This window comes from Rhinolophus sinicus, chromosome 2, assembly GCF_057876585.1.
Source record: "Rhinolophus sinicus isolate RSI-liver-muscle chromosome 2, RSI-T2T, whole genome shotgun sequence".
NCBI lineage: Eukaryota > Metazoa > Chordata > Mammalia > Chiroptera > Rhinolophidae > Rhinolophus > Rhinolophus sinicus.
In genome coordinates, this window is record NC_142502.1 from 98806835 (window position 1) to 98827305 (window position 20471).

A 20471-nucleotide genomic window follows, 5' to 3' on the forward strand; every position below is an offset into this window, starting at 1 on the left:
TAAGATGTGGGACAAGGGGACGGGGGCCTAAGCACTCCCCACCCCCACCCCAGAGCTGATTCTGAATCAATGCTGGCTAAGGCAGGTGGTCTCCAGTGGAAAGGGCAGCCTCCACGAAGGCCCTGACCATCCCCCACTGAGGCACTGTCCCCATAGGTTTGCCATGGAGATGAGTAGCTTGGGCCTTACTTGTCCAGGATGGCATTCTCGTGCTGCCGGAGTTTGTCAATCACAGGCTGTATCCCCAGCATCAGGAACTCATACCGTAGATGTAGGCGGAAGTCCAGATTATCCTGGGGATCAGCAAGGGAGGACCAGACTCATTGGCTGGCCTCAATTTCCCCAGTGGACCCTCACTGCCACGCCACTCAGCATCCCACCACATCTCCTACAGTAAACTCATCTGGAACTGTGTCAAGTCCCAGAATTCCAAGAAAGGGCAGAAGGAGACATCTTTTGATGTCGTTAATTTACTCCCTTTAGGTCTCCTGCGTCATCTCCTTTAAATCTCTTAACAGATTTCTCTTAGCTTTTGGCATCAAAGAACAGTGTTGTACTGATATGGAGCACAGGCTTTGAATTCAGACGGATTTTGGTTCAAATCCCTGCTCTGCCACTTACACTATTTTTGTGACTTTGGGAAAGCCCTTAGTTTCCTCATCTGTCAAATGGGCATGATATTACTTACCTACAGGAATGGTATTGACAAAAATTACCTGATGAGTTATGGTTACCAACTAATCAGAACAGGTGTCAACCATAAATAGCTAGTACTGACAAAAGTGATGTCAGCATCTTAAGGACATTATTCACCTCTCCTAACTCAGGTCACCAGGATTGGATGCAAAAAAAGCATGCTGGTAGAAAAGAGGGAAAAGTAGAGATTGTTAAAATGCCCCCTTTTATCCTTCAATAAGCTGACCCTGACTGGGACACTTGATTACCTTAGAACTTGGGGAGTTCACCTGTTCTTCAAGTTCTTCTTTAATTGTCGCTATTTTTATGGTCTGAGAATCTCATTCTGACCCCACAGGAAAAATATTTTTTTTAACCACACCTCCTAACAGAAGGTGCTAGAAAAGCATGACTAGCCAACCCAGACACCAGTCCAGAAGCAGGTCTTTAGAAAACTCTTAGAAAGAAGGGCCTACACTTGCCTTCCTCCCACAAATGATCCCTCACCACCCTAAGCCAGCATCAGCCAGCCAAGACTGGTTTGTCCATGACACAAATAATGCATGATGCTGCCTATGCAGAAAACTCCCCAGGAACCCCCCAAGACAGGGAGGTTACTGATAAGCTATTCTTTCTTGATCCCAAGCGAGGGAGGCAAGAGGTGATACAAGCGAGGGAGGCAAGATAACTGAAGACAATGCTGGTTAGTGGCAGCCATACCAACCAGATGCCTTGGCCCCTTCCCTCTGCTACTTCCCTAGGAAGTGCTCGCACACTCTCCCCCAGGTCCAGAAAGTCAGGACACAGCAAGGGCAAGGTGAAGGGGCCTTACCTCTCCAGCTCCAGCATTGAGGACAGCGTTGATAAAGGACATGATGGCTGTTTTCAGATTCACTTCATCCCGGTACCGGCCCAAACTTCGGTCCAGCTCATTCAGCAGTGTCTGGATGAAAAGGCAGGGCAGAAAAGGAGAGGGGCGCTCAGGATCCTACAGGTCCAGTCTCTGCACCTTTGCTCCTGCCGTTCCAACTACCCAGCATGCCCCAGCGGTTCTCCCTACCCAATCTTCCCAACTTATCTGGGACCTTCCCTAAAGCTCACTTTTTCCAAGAAGCATCCTTTGCCTCCCAACACCTCAGTCTCTGCCCTGCCTTACTTCCTCTCCACTCAGCCTTCAGGGCTTGGTTTATTTTGTGGGGCAGCACTGAAACCCTGCTTCAGCACTTTATAGCTTGTACATATTTGCTGCTCTGCTTCTTGACAGCATGGCCACTGCCTTTTATCTCTTGTGTATCTTCTGCAAAAGGTCAGGGGCCACTTTTTGCACAGAGTAGGTACTTAAAAATGTTTGATGACAGAATAAATGAATAGCCTATACTGGTGGATAAATCATGGAGTTTGTAATGACACTTCCCATTTATGGAGACCTACTCTGTACCAAGATGTTGTATGCTTCCTGTCTATCTCATTACTTTTCTGCAGGTCAGGGAGAAGAAAGGCGAATAGCATGGCCAAGCTCCCAGGAGAGTTCCCAATGGCCCCATTGTAGGCCGTGGCCAGGGTCTAGGGCCTAAAATCTCGACGCCTGCAATCGCACTCAACTCAACAATTCTTGACTGAGCCCCTATCATGAGCCAAGTGCTGGGTTCAGAGACGTGGAGCCACAAAATGGAAGGAAACCAATATTCCAGCCTCAAGGAACCCATGTTCTAGCAAGGAGTCCATTTTCCCAGCCAAACTCTTCTGTCTTAAGACCCCTCCTGTTTTCCCATTACGCCCTCTGCGGGCGGGCGGCTCACCTGGAAGCGCGTCCGCTCAGCTGCGTACACCTGGTAGTGCAACATGGCCTGCAGCACCTTCTTGTGGCCGCCGGGCACCAGGCACACGGCGCCCAGGATCTCCAGCACCGCCACCTTGGTCTTGCTGTTCTCAGTGCGCAGGCTCTGGGCGATGGTGCTGATGGCCTCGGGCTGCGCCAGCACGTGAGCCCGCCCCTGGGAGTTGTTCATCAGAGCCTTGATGCAGCCAATGAGGGAGGTGTGGATGCGGCTCTCGCAGGTGGCGTGGTCCATACTCCGGAGGAAATTCAGCAGACAGGTCAAGCCATCCAGCTCGATGAAGCGGGTCACAAACCTGCCCAGGCCAGAGCCATTAGCAAAATAGGCATCCTGCCCTGCATGGTATTCCACATACATTCTGCAAATCGTTACCCTATTACCTGTGCACCACAGTGCCCCACCCACAGTAATGGCTTGGTTCCTTCATAAAGCTTATCTAAAGCACTGAAATCCTATCATCCCCTCAGGGGACTTGCATCTTATTTGCATTTTAAATGCTGTTCATTTGCATGTCATTGGTTGTCAGTTTCATTGCCACACTGCTTGTGTATGTAAAGGGAATGATGGTGATAATTATTACAATAATTACTACAGCTGTTAAACCTGAAGATTCATCACCCCTGAGAATAGGAATTAAGAGGATTACAGTCAGACAACAAGGAGGACTTCCAGACTGAGGTGGAGAGAAGGGGGAATTCAGAGTCACTGAGTCAAGGGACCAAGGCTGGGGAAGGAACTCTTCAAGAGAGCCTTAAGGAAACAACTAAGTCATCTTGCGTGTTAGAAGAGAACATTAAAAACCATTTAGTTCAAAGGTTAAGCTGGAGGCTACATTCCCCTAAAGGGTCTACGGCGAGCATTCAGGAGTCCATGAGCTTGGCTGGGAAAAGAAAATTATACAGAAATACTCCGTTGTATTGTTCTTTGCTTTACTGTTCTTCACAGATACTGCATTTCTTACATATTAAAGGGGAGACCCTCCACCAGCAAAAAGATTAGGACTTGCTGAATGGTCCGATGATCGTCAGCATTTTTTAGCAATACAGTATTTTTTTAATTAAGGTGCGTACATTGTTTGTCAGATGTGATGCTATTGCCCACTTAATAGACAACAGCATTGTGTAAACATAACTTGTATATGCACTGGGAAACCAAAACCATCGTGTGACTGACTTCATTGTGATATTCGTTTTGCTGTAGGGGTCTGGAACCGAACCTGCAGTATCTCTGACGTGTGCCTCCACTTTTATTTTTGGTAACCTCTAAGTGAAATTTTGCATTTCTTTCAGTGATGAATGTAGACAATAAATGACAGTGGTGTTAGCAGAATCTGTGACTTCGTCACCCAAAGAATTCACAGCTATTGTCATATAAAATGATAGTGGCTGCAGGTATCTCAAAATATCATTTATACTGATCAGCGCTTCAAAATGATGGCGGTTGCTTATTCTTGCTATTTAAGGAATACAGAAACACATTTATTGCCATCTCACAAATTTTTACCATTTGGTAACTGTATTTCAATTTAATTGGCTTATTTTTTAATCCTACCTATTTTTATCTGTTTTACTTTATTATTTGAAAACATCATTCTCAAAGCAGTCAGCAAGTTTCATCTGGGTGCCAAAGTCAGCCGTGGAGCACACACACACAATGGCTTAGAAGCCTTGATTTAGAAGGATGGTAATTAATGATCTGAAGAATGTCATAAATGAAGCTGAGGGAACCACTACATATAATCAACACACTTGGGATCAAGTGTATTTGTGTGTATTTCTATATTCTTATACAAATATGCCTAGAAAAATAGAATACACTCTCAAATTAACTTATTAAAATAGGTATTATTTACATTTTTCTATTATATGCTTCTCTGTATTCCACAAAATTTCTACTATGACTAGGTGTAACTTTGTAATCGGAATTTTATCAAGGGAAATAAAAATAAATCGAAGTGGGGGACAAACCTGGCAACCTCTCCTCAACCACTCTACTTCCTAACTTCTTCATACTTCCTGTATCCCCCCCACTTTCCCATACCAGATCCCACCCCAACCTGAATGACAAGTGGGAACGTTAGGGTGCTCCATTCTCCTTGAGGCTCTGTTTCCAGGCTCCTGGGACAGAGCACTCAGCCCAGACAACACACACACACACACACACACACACACACACACACACACACACACACACAGGCGCAGCTGCAGACCAGCATGCTGGTAAATGTTAAACAACTGGCTCTTTGGAAAAAGCCAAAAAAAAAGGCCTGATTGTAGTGTTTGCCAACTTCCATGGTATGAATACTCCCAGCATAGCTGATCTGAAGTCATCAATGTGACGTAATTAAACATGAAGTTGGGAAGCGATTTACCATTTATAGTATTTCCACCATGCATATACAACAGGTGTAAACTCAAGAGCATATGTAATAGCGAAGAGCACATATCACAGTTCAATGGAGTAAAATTATTAGCTAATTTGGGAGTGATAAGTTTCAAGTACTTATTACCATTATTTTTGAAATAATTTATTTAATCGTAAATTTATAGTAAGCTATATTTTAATCACAGTTATGTTTAAGAGCAAGCTTGCAAAACTGCTGAAAATTTAACATTTGGCTCTCACAAGCTGGTACGAGCCAGTTCCCAGACACAAGAACTTGTGGCAACTGCCCCCTCTTTGGACCCTTGTATAATGTGGCCTGCAGAGGGGGGAAAGTTTCTTCTCCAGCCTTTCGGACATCCACCCCCTTTTTCCTTGCCTGCACTGCTCCCACTCTCACTGGTGAAGTCTCATCTGTGGACACCACATCTCCCCCTAGTGGTTGGACTATTTCTCACCCACACTCACGAGGCCCCCTTATTCTCAGAGCTTCTTTTTGTACACATTGTCCATATGGCCCCTTTCCCTTCTGTTTTATTCTCCGAAGAAAAACAAGTATCTTCCCTCAATTTCTCTTTAGATAGCTCTTCAGGACCTGAGGTTTAGTCCATTTTTCTAACATGTCCATCCCCTGGCAGCCTCCCAGCTCCTCAGAGAAAGGGGGTGTGGGAGCTGGGATGGAATGAAGTAAACTCTAGGGAATGCTGAGGAGTGGAGTTAGCCAAGGGGATGAGGATGGGAACCAAACACTGTATGAAGTTTCAGGAAGTGACAGGGACCACTAGGTGAAGGGATGTGGAAGGAAGTGAGGGAAGTAGAAACAGAGTGAGTCACCTCATGGGCTGCGTCCGGAGAGCTGTCTTCAGGGCTTCCACAACTTGGTTCCTCATCTCAGTCTCCTCCTCATCAAATGCGTACAGACTCTGCATCTGAGGTAGGTTGAGTAGGGTGAAGGTCACACTGGGCTGCCTCTCTCCCAGCTTCCTGCACCCCCAGCCCAGGTATGAGGGACCACCCTCACTTCAAGAAGAGTGAGGCTTCAGGGAATGGTTTACTAAGACAGTGTCAGACTCTCAGAAGACTCAGGTTCTGCCCCCAGACTTTACTTTCCTCATCTGTAAAATGGGGAGAATGATTGGTCCAGTCTATTTCCCAAGTCTGTCTGACGTACAAATGGTTAATAAATGTTTCAATGGTTGGGGGACTCTAATATCACGCAGGGAAGGGATTCCAACATCTAAGGATTTGATCTCCAGTGAGTGGGGTGTGAGGTGCAGGGAAAGATGACAGAGGCTCTCTCTCCCCCATAACCTTTCCAGGTGGGGCCAGGGCTGGAGAGTAGTGGCCACTCACCGCAGCCATAGAGTTGATTCGGTCAATATAATAGTCAGGCCAGCTGGTCGCCAGCTTGTTGGGATCCTCCTGCTCCTGGAACAAGAAGAACTGTATGGACCAACCGGCAAGACAGGCCCATGGCCTGAGATCGTCAGCTTCATTCCATGGACAGATTCATTTCCCAGCTCCACCTAGACGGGGTGACTGCAAGGAAATTATGAAATATCCCCAGGCTTCCATCCCTTCCTTGGTAAAATATGGATAATGAACACTGAATCTCATGACCAGTCAATGACGTGGGCAGAAACCAGGAGATATATACACTTTCAATGAACAATGTACACTAGGTGTGATCACACAATATGGTCAATGTTTAAACTAAAAAAATCATTACAGTAAAAGACACATTGCCATTAAGCCCCCTCAAAATACTCCCTGTCGCTTCAAACACACTTATCCCATCATTCTTGCCACTATCTGAAGCAGTTCTGGAAGTCCTCTTTCGTGAGTGTCTAGTTGTGCTGTCATGGCTGCCTCGATGTCCTGAATCATTTTGACTTTGGGGAAGAGCCAGAGGTCTCATGGTGCCAGATCTGGTGAATAAGGTGGATGAGGACACACTGTAATGTTTTTATTTGACAGAAATTGCCATATACCAGAAGCAATGTGTGACACAAAGTGTTGTCATGATGGAGGATGACTGACGGCACACTTTAAAACACACCTTTTCTCAACCATAGCTCACACCCCACTAACTGCCCCGAACAAGTTGAAACTTGTCACACACTGTTACTAAGGTTCGACACGCCACTTCCCGTATTGAATATCCCTGTTTTTTCCGTTGGATGGCACTAGGCAGCAGCATTCACCATATTTTGTGATCACAACGGAAAGGCTCCATGTCACACATCACTTCTGGTACAGCAATTTCTGTCAAATAAAAACTTTATGGTGTGTTCTCATGCACCTTATTCACCAGATCTGGCACCATGAAACTTCTGGCTCTTCCCCAAAGTCAAAATGACCATAAAAGGTAAACGTTTTGAATCAATTCAGGACATCGAGGCAGCCATGACAGCACAACTAAAGACACTCATGACAGAGGACTTGCAGAACTGCTCCAGAAAGTTGCAAGAATGATGGGATAAGTGTGTTCAAAGTGAGGGGGAGTATTTTGAGGGGAATTAATGGCAACGGTGTTTTTTATACTGTAATACATTTTTTTACTTAAACATTCACTGTATTTTCTGATCACACCTCATACAATTAAAATTAAATTCCTTTTCCCCTATTATATTTATCCTGATTCTACTTAAGAAAATATAATTTTATGTCTGTTGAATCTCATAAAAATTTGTGCTGATATTTTATACATCTGTTTTTTCAAATTTTATTTTTCTGATAATATTCTTGTATTTTACAAAAGTATTGGTCTGTGATGGCTTAGAAATTTAAACACTTGGTGTTTCTCCCAGAGAGTTTGAGAAGCATTGACATACAGCATTTGGTGCACTGCCTAGCACATAGTAGGTGCTCAAGAAATAGTAACTTTACAAAAAGAGGGAAAGAGAAATGCCCAAGGCCCTGGGTTTTGGTAAGTTTTAGAGGGGGTCTGTGCAAATGAGGGGCAAAGCCCAGGTCAGAGGGCTTTTGGCCCAGTGCCAGGTCCCAAGAGAAAGCCTCAGCTCCTTCCCAAGTGTGGGCAAGAATGATGGCAGTTGGATAACATTACTGTTGATTGAAAATCCAGCCTTTTCCTCCAGCCAAAGGACATGCATCTGGGTACCACACATACCCTGCTCCTTCCTGTCCCTGTCCTGTCCCCCTGGGCCACTCCCCACCATCTGCTCGCTGCCAATCTCCTGCTTCCAAATCATCATGAAAACTTACCTCCTCCCGAACCTCCCTGACAAGCCTTCTGTCTGCCAACTGGCCTGGACTTTGCCCTGGATCCCTCAGCTCTGTCCACTCAGGCTTCATGATTTAGTTTCATAAAATCCAAACTTTAGACCCATGGGAAAGCTATCTTGATTTGGTCTTTGTGATTTCATGTGACTACGTGAGTTAAAGCTCCATGACTGAGGCCCCCAAATTCTATCTTCTACCTTGGAGAAGGGATCACGGAACCAAAAACAAATGCATCATCAAACACATACTTTCCTGTCTTGGCTGGCTCATCCTTTATCCATTCTATATGCATTTAATGAGCACCTACTACATGAAAATCACTGTACTGAGTCCTGAAAGTACTGAGCAAAAAGTTATAACCCCTGCCTTCCACAGTGTCACAGTCAGGGTGACAAACACTCTATGGTAAAACTGTCCATAGCGGGCCATGGAAACCTTGAGGGGGGCATGTAGCATAGAAGGCTCCTGAGGGTGGTGAGGTGGTCAGGGGCTGAGAGGATGGGGCTGAGTTATTAAAGATTACTAAATCTAAGACAGATGGGGAGGGTGTTACAGTCAGAGGAAATACATTGTAGAAACAGCAGGGTTTATGAAAGTATGTGGGGAAATTACAATTTGTAGAGAGAAGATAGACAGAGATGCCCTTATATATTGATACATTTTTTGTTTTAGCTATAAAAGAAATCAACTTAATAGAACACCATAGTAACTCAATTTGGAAAGTAGAGAATCATGAGACATGATTAATTACTCCTGAAATTCATTTTCACAATCCTTCTTCCCATCCTCCCATGACTAGAGTTTTGTGTGTTTTTTTTAAACCTGCTTTTCTCACAGTGAGATGCCTGGACACAGAGCATAGTATTCTGCAGGTGTTTAATGAATGCACATTGAGTATACTTGACAATGGCTTGTAGTCTCTGCAGCCCATGCATCTTGTCACAGGTTCTCAGACTGAAGCAGGCCTGGGTTCCATCACTGGTACAGCCACTTGCCATAACTGGCTGGTAACTTTGGGTGAGTCCAGTGCCTCTCTAGGCTTTCCTTGCCTCATATGTAGAAAAAAGGACTAGACTGGATTGTTTCTTAGTTCCTTCCAACTCAAAAATGGTGTATGATTCTGATCTTCCGATTTTATAAGGTCAGTCTCGCTCGGTATGGAGCCCTGGATGGGACAAAAGTCCTGAGCAAGAAAAGTAAGAAGAGAGCCACGACTGGGCTCAGGGAGCTGGAAGAAGAAACAGCTGAGCATCGCCCCACACCTGCCCGTCTTCTCCCAGGAGGGAGACAGTCTGAGCCTCAGTGCAGGAATAGCCAGATCCTAACCCCCAAACCCTTACACTCTGAAGTCAAAGGGACAAGCTACAAGTCTAATAAATGGGAGAGTGGAGGGGAGCGGAGGAAGGTGAGTCAAGAAAAGAAAAACAGAGTGAAAAAAACAGCCGTTAACATAGGGGGCAAGGGAGACAGAGAGAAAGAGATGAGCAAAAGAGACACAGAGATGAAGGAAAAGAGAAGAAAGCACAGCTGCTGGGAAAGCAGAGAGGGGGAGGTAAAATTCAATTAAGCCCTGACTGTAGCCACACACCCCTTTCTAGGGAGGACCTAGATCTCTAAGGAGATCTTTTAATGAACAAGAGGAGAGGGAGGAAAGATGGGCAGAATGAGGACTCATGTGTGAGCCTGACAGGCATGCTGCCCTGTGAGGCTAAGCCTAGGAGAGGATGGTGCTGAAAATCCAGAAAAAGGCTACTCCGCTCCCCCTAACTGAGTGTGGGGACAGAGCCAGGAGTGCAGTTTCCAGGCTCTCGCCCTCACGTGGAAAGGTGCTGGCTCAGGTAGTAAATGGCCATCAACTGTGATTGGATGGCCATCAGCTGTGGCTAGTTGGCCGTCAGCTGTAACCAGTGAGCCATTGGCCACTAATATAACTGCTGTGGCTATGCTAGCAGAAAAAAATGGGGGCTAGCAAGAAGATGGTGGCTGAGCCTGCAAGCAGCGCAGTGAGGGTTGAGAATTGTGTGGCTCCTGTTTCCTGTTTCTCCAACCCAGCCGCCAGCGAGAATATAGTGATATGACTCCCCCATCTATGGCTCCGTGGGTGTTCCTTTTTGGCCTCACCGTATCCTGCATTCTTAGGTGGGGAGCGGGAGCAGAGACCCCGCATGACACCCCGCACGACAAATGGCGCAGCGAGCAGGGTACGGTGCCCGCCAAAGCTCCCCAAAGGGCGGTGGAGCAGTTAGTGCGTATGAACACTCAGGAAGACCAGGAGGAGCAGCTGCCGGACAGCTGGACCCCGTGGAAGGGTGGGAGGACGTGGACGGTTCCCCAACCAGCACAGGCTGGAGAAAGAAAAGGTCGTTGTGGCCCTGTGGGCTGGGAAGTGCTTGCAGCCCGGACGCGGGACTTGTAGTCCCAGGAGGAAACGCTTGCTGAGTCCTCCATGGGAAATGAGGGTGAGGTCCAGGTCATCCCTCACCCTCAGGACAGCCCTGGCGAATGACTATGGACTATGGGGAATTGCCTTCCATCCCTAATTTAATGGACCGCTTGACTGCTTGGAAACACACCATGATGTAGTAGAACTGGCGGATGTTTGCTTTTGTGTCTTGACCGGCCGCCATCGAGACTATGTAAGCACCTTGACTGTGAATCGCTGTTGTTCCAGCAGGGTACCCTGAGAGGCCCAGAGAGAGTGGCAGTGCCCTGAGAGCCCTGGCTGAGTCCAGGAAGTGTGGCTGTGCCCACAGAGAGTGGCAGTGCCCTGAGAGCCCTGGCTGAGTCCAGGAAGTGTGGCTGTGCCCACAGAGAGTGGCAGTGCCCTGAGAGCCCTGGCTGAGCCCAGGAAGTCTGGCTGTGCCCAGAGAGAGTGGCAGTGCCGAGAGGCCCTGGCTGTGCCCAGGGAGAGTGGTGGTACCCTAAGAAGCCCAGGAAGTCTGACTGTGCCCAGAAGTACTGGTGGTGCCCTGTGAAACCCTGACTGTGCCCGGGGAGACAGGTGGTACCCTAAAAAGCCCAGGAAGTCTGGCTGTGCCCAGTACTAGTGGTGCCCTGAGAAACCCTGGCTTTGCCCAGAGAGCCTGGCTGTGTCCATGATATTGCATTCACCTCCAGGCTCCTCGCACAGGGCCCCTCGTGGAAGATACTGTCGCGTAGATTGTGAGGCGAGAGCCTGTAGGGGTGGAGTGTGGGGACAGAGCCCCAGAAAGCAGTTTCCAGGCTCTCGGCCTCACATAGAAAGGTGTTGGCTCAGGTAGTAAATGGCCATCAACTGTGATTGGATGGCCATCAGCTGTGGCTAGTTGGCCATCAGCTGTAACCAGTGAGCTATTGGCCACTAATATAACTGCTGTGGCTACGCTAGCAGAAAAAATGGGGGCTAGCAAGAAGATGGTGGCTGAGCTTGCAAGCAGCACAGTGAGTCCTTACAACAAAGCTGCCCCCAGGTATGGCCTAGGTCAGCCCACCCTCCAGGCATGGGTATAGGCCTGAGAGGGGAGTCTAGATTTGTCATCTTTGTATCTCCCTAACCCAGCACCACTGCTGGAACCCAGAAGGCACCTGCTTAAAGGGTTTTTGAAAAACAGAATCCTATTTCTCTGAGTATAAGCTCCATGAGAGCACGGATTTTGTTTGTTTGTTTGTTTTGGTCCTGATTTATTCACTGTTGTTCCTCCAACACCTCGGACAGTGCTGGTATGTAATAAATATCTGTTGAATGAATGAGCGAGCATAAAGGCAAGAGCTGCTGTGTGCTGTGGAGAGAGGTGGTACCTTCTTCTTGCTGCAGTAGATCTGCCATTTTTTCTCAGGGGGCAGTGCAAACACAGCCTCCCGGTTTTTGTCGGTGAGATCCAACTCATCCTGCAAAGACAACAAGAAAAAAAGTCTGAAACCCAGAGATGGTTGACATTAAATATTCAGACTTACAGGAAATTACAATTCCCCCAAACCTATCCCTCAGTCCACTATCTTCCTCCCAAAGAGGACCAAAGCTATGATGGGGCAATTCTTTCTCTGCTAGAAACAGCTCCCTCTCCTTGCTTCCACCCGAACCGGTGCTGCTCTGTTCATGCTTGCCTCACTTCCTGTTCACCCCACCTTGTCTCTGCAAATCCACCCTCCTCCTTTAGGCCCTGACCACCCCCTGCAATGCTTTGCTAGCCCTTAATCCTCTTTCTTGGGGGTTTTTTGTCGTCCTTCCCTTGTCCCTCTTAAACTTGTAATACCATAAGTCAAGGCTGGACAAAGAAAGAAGTCATTCTACAGATCCAGTCCTTATTCTTAAAGTCTCCCTGACCTTTCAGTCTCTCCCCCAGAAATTTTCTGGTTCCCTTAATCTCAGCATGGGTCCCAGTACAGGCTGTGGAGGGCTGGGGAGGACCAGGGGCTGAGCAGCTCTCCTGGCTGGAAGGGCACACCATGCCAAGGGAGGGGATTCATCTGCTTCCCACGGTGATGTACCGGCCAGAGGCAGCCCCCTCCACACATATGACCCAGAGACAGGGCTGTGCATGCACAAGGCTTGGGGTCCCACAAGACTAGCTCACACTTCCCGAGCAGTAGAACTGGGATGTCTCTGACATCATCAAACTTAGGGTAAACTCTATGGGTAGTTTGGTGTGACATAGGTTTGGCTGTGCTGGATGGCCTCTACAAAGCTCTCTTCTTGAAGATTCTTCTGTGAGCAATGCTCAGGCTCATCAAAAAAAAAAGTTAATGGGCCGTGGGGAACAAAGTGTACCTTTCAACTCAATTGTGGTGAATTTGTTTCCAATCGAAAGCAAAATTCACATTAAGACATCAAAGCATAATATTACTAACCTTTTTATTTTCAGAAATAATAATGAAAGGAATATCTAAGAAAGTAAAAAAGGTCTTAAATATCAAAGTCTAGACTCTTTTCCCTGTACTTCTATTCACTGGAGAACGTTGCAGACTTTCCCTCACGTAGATCAGAACTGTCCGATAGAAATACAACGTGAGCCCCATGTACTTTAAACATGTTCCTGTCACATGACGAAATTAAGAAATAGGTGAAGTTAATCTTAATAACACATTTTATTTAACCCAAAATATATAAAATATGATCATTTCAACATGAAATCAACATAAAACATCAGTGAGATAGTTTACTAGAGTCTGGTGTGTATTTTACTGGCCCAGTTTATCTCAGTTCAGACAAGCCACATTTCAAGTGGTCAGCAGCCCATGTGACCAGTGGCTGCCATCTTGGACAGTACATACAAAGATGATTTGAAACAATTCCCATAAGTCACTTGCTTTTGGAAAAAAAGATTCCTGCCTGTCTCATGCTAAACAAAGATTCCTCCCTAGAACCAGTCTCATTCATATCCAAGGAATGTCCTTAGTCAAAGTTCCCAGAGCCCTAGCTTGAGGTTCCTGCAGTGTATCTTTTTCCACAGTCGGAATCAGAAATAAAAGAAAAAGTAAAGTTATATTCACCTTGTATGTCCCAGCACAAACTCTGCATCTCTTCTGCTTTGCTTGTACAGCTTGTTCCACCCAGACTGCCCTCCCTGCCCACAGACCCCGTGAACCTTGGTCTAATTCCCAAGCTCAAAGTTAGACTCGTCCAGCAACTCTGCCACAAACCTTCCCAGGTCAGAACACCTCTTCCTTCCTGAATTCCAGAGCAGTGACATTCAGTGTTGTATTACAGTCCTTTCTGCACTTGTCTTTTCCAGCCAGTGGTCTCTGTCACTAAATCAGTGGACATTTCCTGGCTCAGCTCAGACAGCCTGTGTCTCTGTGGACCATTCACTCCTTATTGAATCACTCTGCCTGGTTTCTTTGACAGCCACACTCTCGAGCAGTCCCTCTCACTTCGCTCCAGGTTCCTTTTGGGATCCCTTCATGATGTCTCCTCTTCTCTCCTACCATGGAATGTTAAAGTGCCTCAAGGTGCCATCCTGGGTCCTTTTCTCTCCTCCCCTGATGCTTCCCTAGGCGAAGGCTTCTCAGACATCCCAAGGACTCACTCATTATCCCAAACTCTCTCAAACTTGTACCTCCAGCTCGCCAGTTTCCTGAGCTCCAGATTCTGGAACCCAACTGACTCTAGTACCTATCTGTTTTGATGTCCCTCAAGTACCTCACACACGTATGTAGTGTCACTATGGGCCAGAGACTATTAGAAGGGCTTCATATTTACCCATTAAACTTGCAATAACTCATCTTACAGATGAGGAAACTGAGTTCGTCATATCAGACCTGTAAACCTGAGTCTCCTCTAGCATATCGTGCCCTATATAAGGCCCAACATCCACTCAGTTCCTCACGTCACAAACCTGGGTGTTTCTGGATTCCAGCTCACTCACAAATCCCAGTAAGTCCTATTATATTTTCTCCTAAATAGCTCTTGAATCTGTCCATTTTTCTCTGTCATCACTGCTCACCATTCTCCCTCGCCTGGACTGCACCAAAAGCACGCTAATGTCCTACCCAGAACATTTCTTCAACAGAGTACCCTAAATGATCTTTTAGAAAAGCAGACCGGGTCACCTCAAATCCCTGTTTAAAGGCTTCGGTGGCTTTCTGTCACCCTTAGAATTGAATCCAAAATCCTCAGTTACCATATTTTTCCATGCGTAATGTGCATTTTCCCCAAAATTTGTGAGGGAAAAATAAGGATGCATATTACACATGGGTAGTACTGAAAAATTAAAATGAAAGATATTTTTTCCCTGAAAGTTTGGGCCAAAAACGTGGGTACACATTATACATGGCAAAATACGCTGTTCTCATTTTCATGGTGTTTCCCAAAAGGACCCAGCTCTTTTCTGATTTGAGATTCTCACATAGGCTGCTTCTGTGGGGGACCCCATGTACCCCCATTCGCTTATCTAATCATCGCTCTGGTTTCAGATCTCAGTGGAAATGTTACTGCTTCAGGGGGCCTTTGTGTCCCCATTCTAGAATACAGCTCCCGCTAGACACTCCCACAGGTCACCACACCTGTCATTCCTGGTCTAGTTCAGTTTCCCTGTTAGACTTCACCTTCTTGGAGGCAGAGACTGTGCCTGGTGGCTCGTCATTCAATCCCTGGTCCCCATAGGGCCCAGCACACAGCAGTCTCTCAAGAAATATTTTTCACTTATTTGATCAATACGTGATGCTGGTCTCCTTGCAGACAAGACTTCTCTGCCTCATCCCGGTTTTTGCCAAAGCACCTTGTTAGGAGGCCTGCTCACTAAAGATGCTCGGTAAATACTTGCTGAATAAAAGGGCCCAAGGAAGGAATACCTCTCATCATGTCCTTCTTTCAAAACTCTTGCACTCTGTTCAAGAAAATGGACTTGCCTGGGATAATGTTAAGAAGTCCTTTTGATCTTGTTCCTGTTTCCTAGCACAAAATTCCTAAATCCCTTGGAATTTCCTGGGTGATAGGAGCCTCTTTTCTTCTAGTAAAGTGACTCCTGGGGGGGGCCCTAGATAGCTTCAAGACGGGGGGTTGGTCGCCAGAAAGATCAAGCCTTGATTAGAAGCCTAGAACTTTCAGGCCTTACTTCTCAAACTCCAGAGAGAAAGAAGAGGGGTTGGAGATTGAGCTCAAACTCGATCGTACCTACATAATGAAACCTCCATAAAAGCCCCTCAAGTGACAAGGCTCAGACAGCTCTGGTTGGTAAACACATTTTCATGCTGGCAGGGTGGTACCCCCCAGACTGATGGGAACAGAAGCTCCTGTGCTCTGGAGAGCAGCCTTACCATCCTTATTACCCTTCTTGGCCTATCCTATATACCCCTTCATCTGGATGTTCATTTATATCCCTTATAATATCTTTTATAACACACTAGCAATACTAGGTAAAGTGTTTCCTGAGGTCTATGAGCCTTTCTAGCAAATTAGCAAACCTGAGGAAGGGGTTGTGGAAACTCCCGATTTGTAGCCAAGTCAGAACCAAGTATGAGTAACCTACTGGAGATTGGTGTCTAAAGTGGGGGTCAGTCTCGTGGGCCTGAGCCCTTATCCCGTGGGGGTCTCTGCTAACTCTGGGTAGTTTGTGTCCGAACTGACTTAAATTATAGGACCCCCTGTTGATGTGTGCAGAGAATCAGAGAAATGATAGGACCCCCCGTTGATGTGTGCAGAGAATCAGGAAACCCACACATTTGGTGTCAGCAGTATTCTGAGAAACAAAAAAGATCTTAGTAGTAGTGACTAACACCAATCCGGCTACACATGATTTTCTACACTAGTAAACAGTTTGTTCTCTCCCACCCCTCCCCGATCCTGAGGAAAGGTATAAATCAGAACAACAATGAGTATTCCTACACCTGATGTGATGAAGAAAGTGGATAACTTTTTCCCATAACCTGCATGGTCTCCTCTTATACTGATCTTATTATTTGAAGGGCTAGATGGCCTTAATCAGATACATCCATTACTGAATTCCAGTATGAAACCCCATTCCAAAACGTGCTGCTTTGTTTCTGTACTGGCCAACCAGGAGAATGAGTAACCGAGAGCTCGTGGTAGATGAACTTGAACTTGTGCTTATTGCTCTATGATAGGGTTTGGGTCTGAGTCCTGGGTACAGGTCCTGCATCCCTGTTCTGGGACTTTCCTTGGGGTGTAGGCTTTGTCTCGCCATCAGACTTCCGAAGAGAGGAATCATGCTTCTTTCTGTTCTGTCTCTTTGTCGTCAGAGAATGAAGTTTCACACACAGGGGTTTCCACAAAGGTGTCGTGCTGCTCTGATCTGGATGGGTACCACCAAGAGTCAGGAAGAGCTGATCCTAGTGTGAATGACAGTTTCTGCCTGCCCCAGGCTAGACATGAGATGCAGTCATCCCAGACCCAAGCCAGGCTCCAGGTATGATACAGGCATCTCTACCTCCATACTTCTAGCCAATCAGTGTCTGTCTGCAGAATTCCACCCTGTCTCTTCTTCCTGTGTCTGAGATCAAAGGATTCCAGGGAAATTCCAGAGAGCAGAAGAGAGAAAGGTGGCAAGCATTCTGATGTTCATTGAAGCTCCTCACTGCCTTATTTCACAAAAGCCTGGACTTGCTCCTTTCCTGGTAGCCTAATTGCTGCCCCCTGAGATCGAGAATCCAATGGAGATATGACGTAGGTCCATTCTTCTGGGGACACATTTCCCGGTGTCCACCCAAGTGAGTGACTCTGTTTCTCCCACAGCTGAGGTGTCCTGAGGGGCCCACCTCAGCCCGAAGCAGAGCTTCAAGAGGTGGAGATCCCAGCACATGGGCCCCTGCCCTCTGTCTTGCTCAGCCTGATCCAGCCATTCCCCTCCCCACTGTCCACACCCTCCCTTCCCTGCCCCTTCACTCACCACCAGCTCAGCGAAGCGGACATTAAGCTCCTCTGGGTTCGGGATAGGACTGGAGAACTCCATGTACTGCAGAGGGTGGTTATCGCGGAGGTTGATCTCAGGGAGGTCATTGCCCCCAAAGCAGCACAGGAAGCCCAGGCCATGGCGGCTCCTCTTGCGGGGGGCCATGGTCACTGCAGGCCAGGGGGACGATCAACAGGCAGGAGCTTAGGTCCTCATCGTGATCTGGGTGGGTGCACAGAGAGCACAGAGCGGTCGTCAGCATGGCAGCCAGGTAAGTGGGGACGGTGGTCACTCTCTCACCATAACTTCTTTTCCCAACTTCCAGAAGCCCTCAACCCAATAGCCAAGCTCCATCCCTTCTCCCACAGCTTCTCTCTGTTTTCTCTAGCTCCTTCTACCTGGAGGCATGTCCTCCTCACCACACCCTCTCAGTGTTTCCTGCCACAAACACTTTCAGATTCCCCCTCTGTGCCCCTAAAGAAGAGGAGAGGGTTGTAGTCACAGAATGTGACTTCCGGGATGACAGAGCTGGCACTCATCTTATCTCTACGTCACTGTCAGATGGGAATCCTATTCCCTATCATTTGGCAGACCCATTTCCAGGAGGGCTCACTCACTCACTTGATTCATTCTGGGGTCCGGTGTACATCCCATGGGGAAGGAAGGCTTAAGGTATTTTAAAGTATTGATTATTAGCTGTTTCTTCTAGATTTGGGTCATTGACAGAATGATCAGAATGTCTCCATGGTCTTTACTCATATCACTGCTTAAAATGTTGATATAGGATATAGACAGACATAGATGGCATAGCTACCTCATCTGGAGCCCTAGTTATCAACACTCTCAGGGGACAGTCCTTCAACCAGCTCTAAACCCATCAACTCATGCAGTTATCCAGCCCTCTTTTTTATAAAGACACCATAGGAAACTTTCCCTAAAGCCTTGTGGAACTCGAGATATGCCAAATGTAAGGCATTCCTTTGAACCAAGCTCTAGAACCTTATCAAAGAAAGATAAGATAAATGTGGCATAACTTGTTCCTAGTGAACTCAGAGTAACTTCTGGAGAACATCGCTTTGTTTCCTAAGCCCTAATCATGTAGTGAATAACTCAGTCACCTGATCTGCCCTCTCATATAAGTCATGATGCATTTTAATTGTCATTCTAGAGTCTTTTACCAGCTCCATTTCATCTTTCTTTATAAGGTTTGTGACAGACTTTTTAATAGACCCAGGAGAGCCTCAAATAACACATTACCCAAGGTAGACTTGTATTACTGATTATCTTCTATGTATTTACATATTGGCTCTCCACAGCTATAGTGAAGGCTCCTTGAAGTCAGGGCTCATGCCTCCTACTTACCTGACAGCCCCCCACACCCCTCATTTCTATAGCTAATAAAATGCCTTGCGCTTAACGAGTGTTCAATAAATATTTCTTGGTCAATTGGAAAACAACTTGCGCTCATGGAAAAAGAGGATAGGGGTCCTTATCAACCAGTCAAGAAATATTGATGGAAATCCCTGACTCCTAGTGGTTGATAAACCCACAAGAACCCTTATAGAGAACACGTGGACAGTCTAGAGTTTGTAGGTAGAGGAGGCAGCAGGCCAGCTAACACAGAAATCCTGGTACATGGTGACAAAGACCTGGAATAGGCTGATGGCTGAGGAAAACAAGAGAGGAAGGGAGGCTTTAGGCTGTCCATGGGACTTGTTAGCCAATGGCCAAGGGCGGGTGAGACAAAGCCCTGGTCCCCAACTCTCAGGCTTAGTAAAGCACCAATTCTGCAGACAGACGGGGTAGCCTACCCTGGAAGTCCCCTGCCTGTTGCCAAGTTGGGATAATGACGCAGAATACAGACCAGGTCCCCTTTGTCTCATCTGCCTCCAAAATGTAGCTACAGTTGGTAGGCAAGACTGCTTTGTTCAGGGCACAAAGTATGGGAAGGAAACTCCTAGAGGCCATGGTGAGGGTGTGTTCATGGCATGGTGGGCTTCTGGGCAGGGAAGTACTGATGTCTGGGAAAACCTGTGAACTCTTGCCTGCATTCGCCTGCTCAACTTCTTGCTCCCCCAGTCTCCTTCCTCGTCCTTCTTTGCCCTTCAGCTCCTGAGCCAGGCTTTGCCAGGAGGGATCAGGGGTAGGGGCAGGGCGGGCCTACAGCTGGCATATCCTGTTAGTCTTACACCAGCTGTTTACAGCTGTGACTTCTCTGATTGGTTGGTGCCATGTCATACCTGCCATTAAATATGTTTAATGTCTCCCCTGAGTACGAGGAGTGAGGGGTAGTGTCCTCAGGAGGAGGCACGAAGTAGACACAGACCCTCCAAACAGGAAGTGCCCTCCTTCCAGGGGCCTGATCGCCCAGGGGAGGGCTGCATATTTGCCCTTTTAAGGGGAGGACTGTTTGACAGCTCCTGAGTATGTTTATGTTCCTGAGGACGCTCTCCTCCCCACAAACCCATCTTTAAGTCTGTTCCTGCCTCTCTTTCTTAGGGCCCCATCTAAACATCCAAAACTAAAACCACAGGCTCCCAGCTGGAAATCATCTAGCTTCACAGAAGAGATGAGAAAATTGAGGTCCAAAGGAAAAATGTCTTATCTGAGGTCACACATGCTAGGGACATAGCTGGGTTGAAACCCAGGACTCCAGTGTTCAAGCAGTGGTCGGGTCCCTACCTCACCAGAGCTCATCTTCCCACATCAGGGGCTCTTTTATCCAATGCCCCAGCCTCCCTCCACTACAGAAGACCAATCTCAACAGCTTAGTTTAGAAATAGCTCCAGTCTCCAAGGTTCCCTCTAGACCGAGTGGAGCTATGGAGATCCTAAAGGCCACCTGATTCTCCTCCACCAGGAGGACCTGCTTCCGTCTTCCACTGCCCCAATTTCTTTTCCAACCTGGCTCTGACTCCTCCTTCACTTCAGGAGAGTCTTCGAAGTCAGACAATCTAGGATTTGACTCTTGGCTTTGTCTTCCCAGGTGGGTGACCCTGAGCACAGTT

At 47.0% G+C, this 20471-nt stretch overlaps 1 protein-coding gene across 3 annotated transcripts in view; it reads right to left on the reverse strand.

The window, feature by feature from the left end:
- DAAM2 (dishevelled associated activator of morphogenesis 2) overlaps positions 1-20471 on the reverse strand; it is a 107686-nt gene that overhangs the window by 30166 nt on the left and 57049 nt on the right. For all 3 annotated transcript variants that reach the window (XM_019751532.3, XM_019751531.3, XM_088795767.1), the window contains exons 2-8: positions 17462-17686; positions 11916-12005; positions 6249-6323; positions 5730-5824; positions 2475-2808; positions 1508-1618; positions 190-293 (exon numbers count right to left, since the gene is read on the reverse strand). In XM_019751532.3, the coding sequence (XP_019607091.2) occupies positions 190-293; positions 1508-1618; positions 2475-2808; positions 5730-5824; positions 6249-6323; positions 11916-12005; positions 17462-17629 (977 nt within the window). In that variant the 5' untranslated portion in view covers positions 17630-17686. The remainder of the gene's footprint in view (positions 1-189; positions 294-1507; positions 1619-2474; positions 2809-5729; positions 5825-6248; positions 6324-11915; positions 12006-17461; positions 17687-20471) is intronic.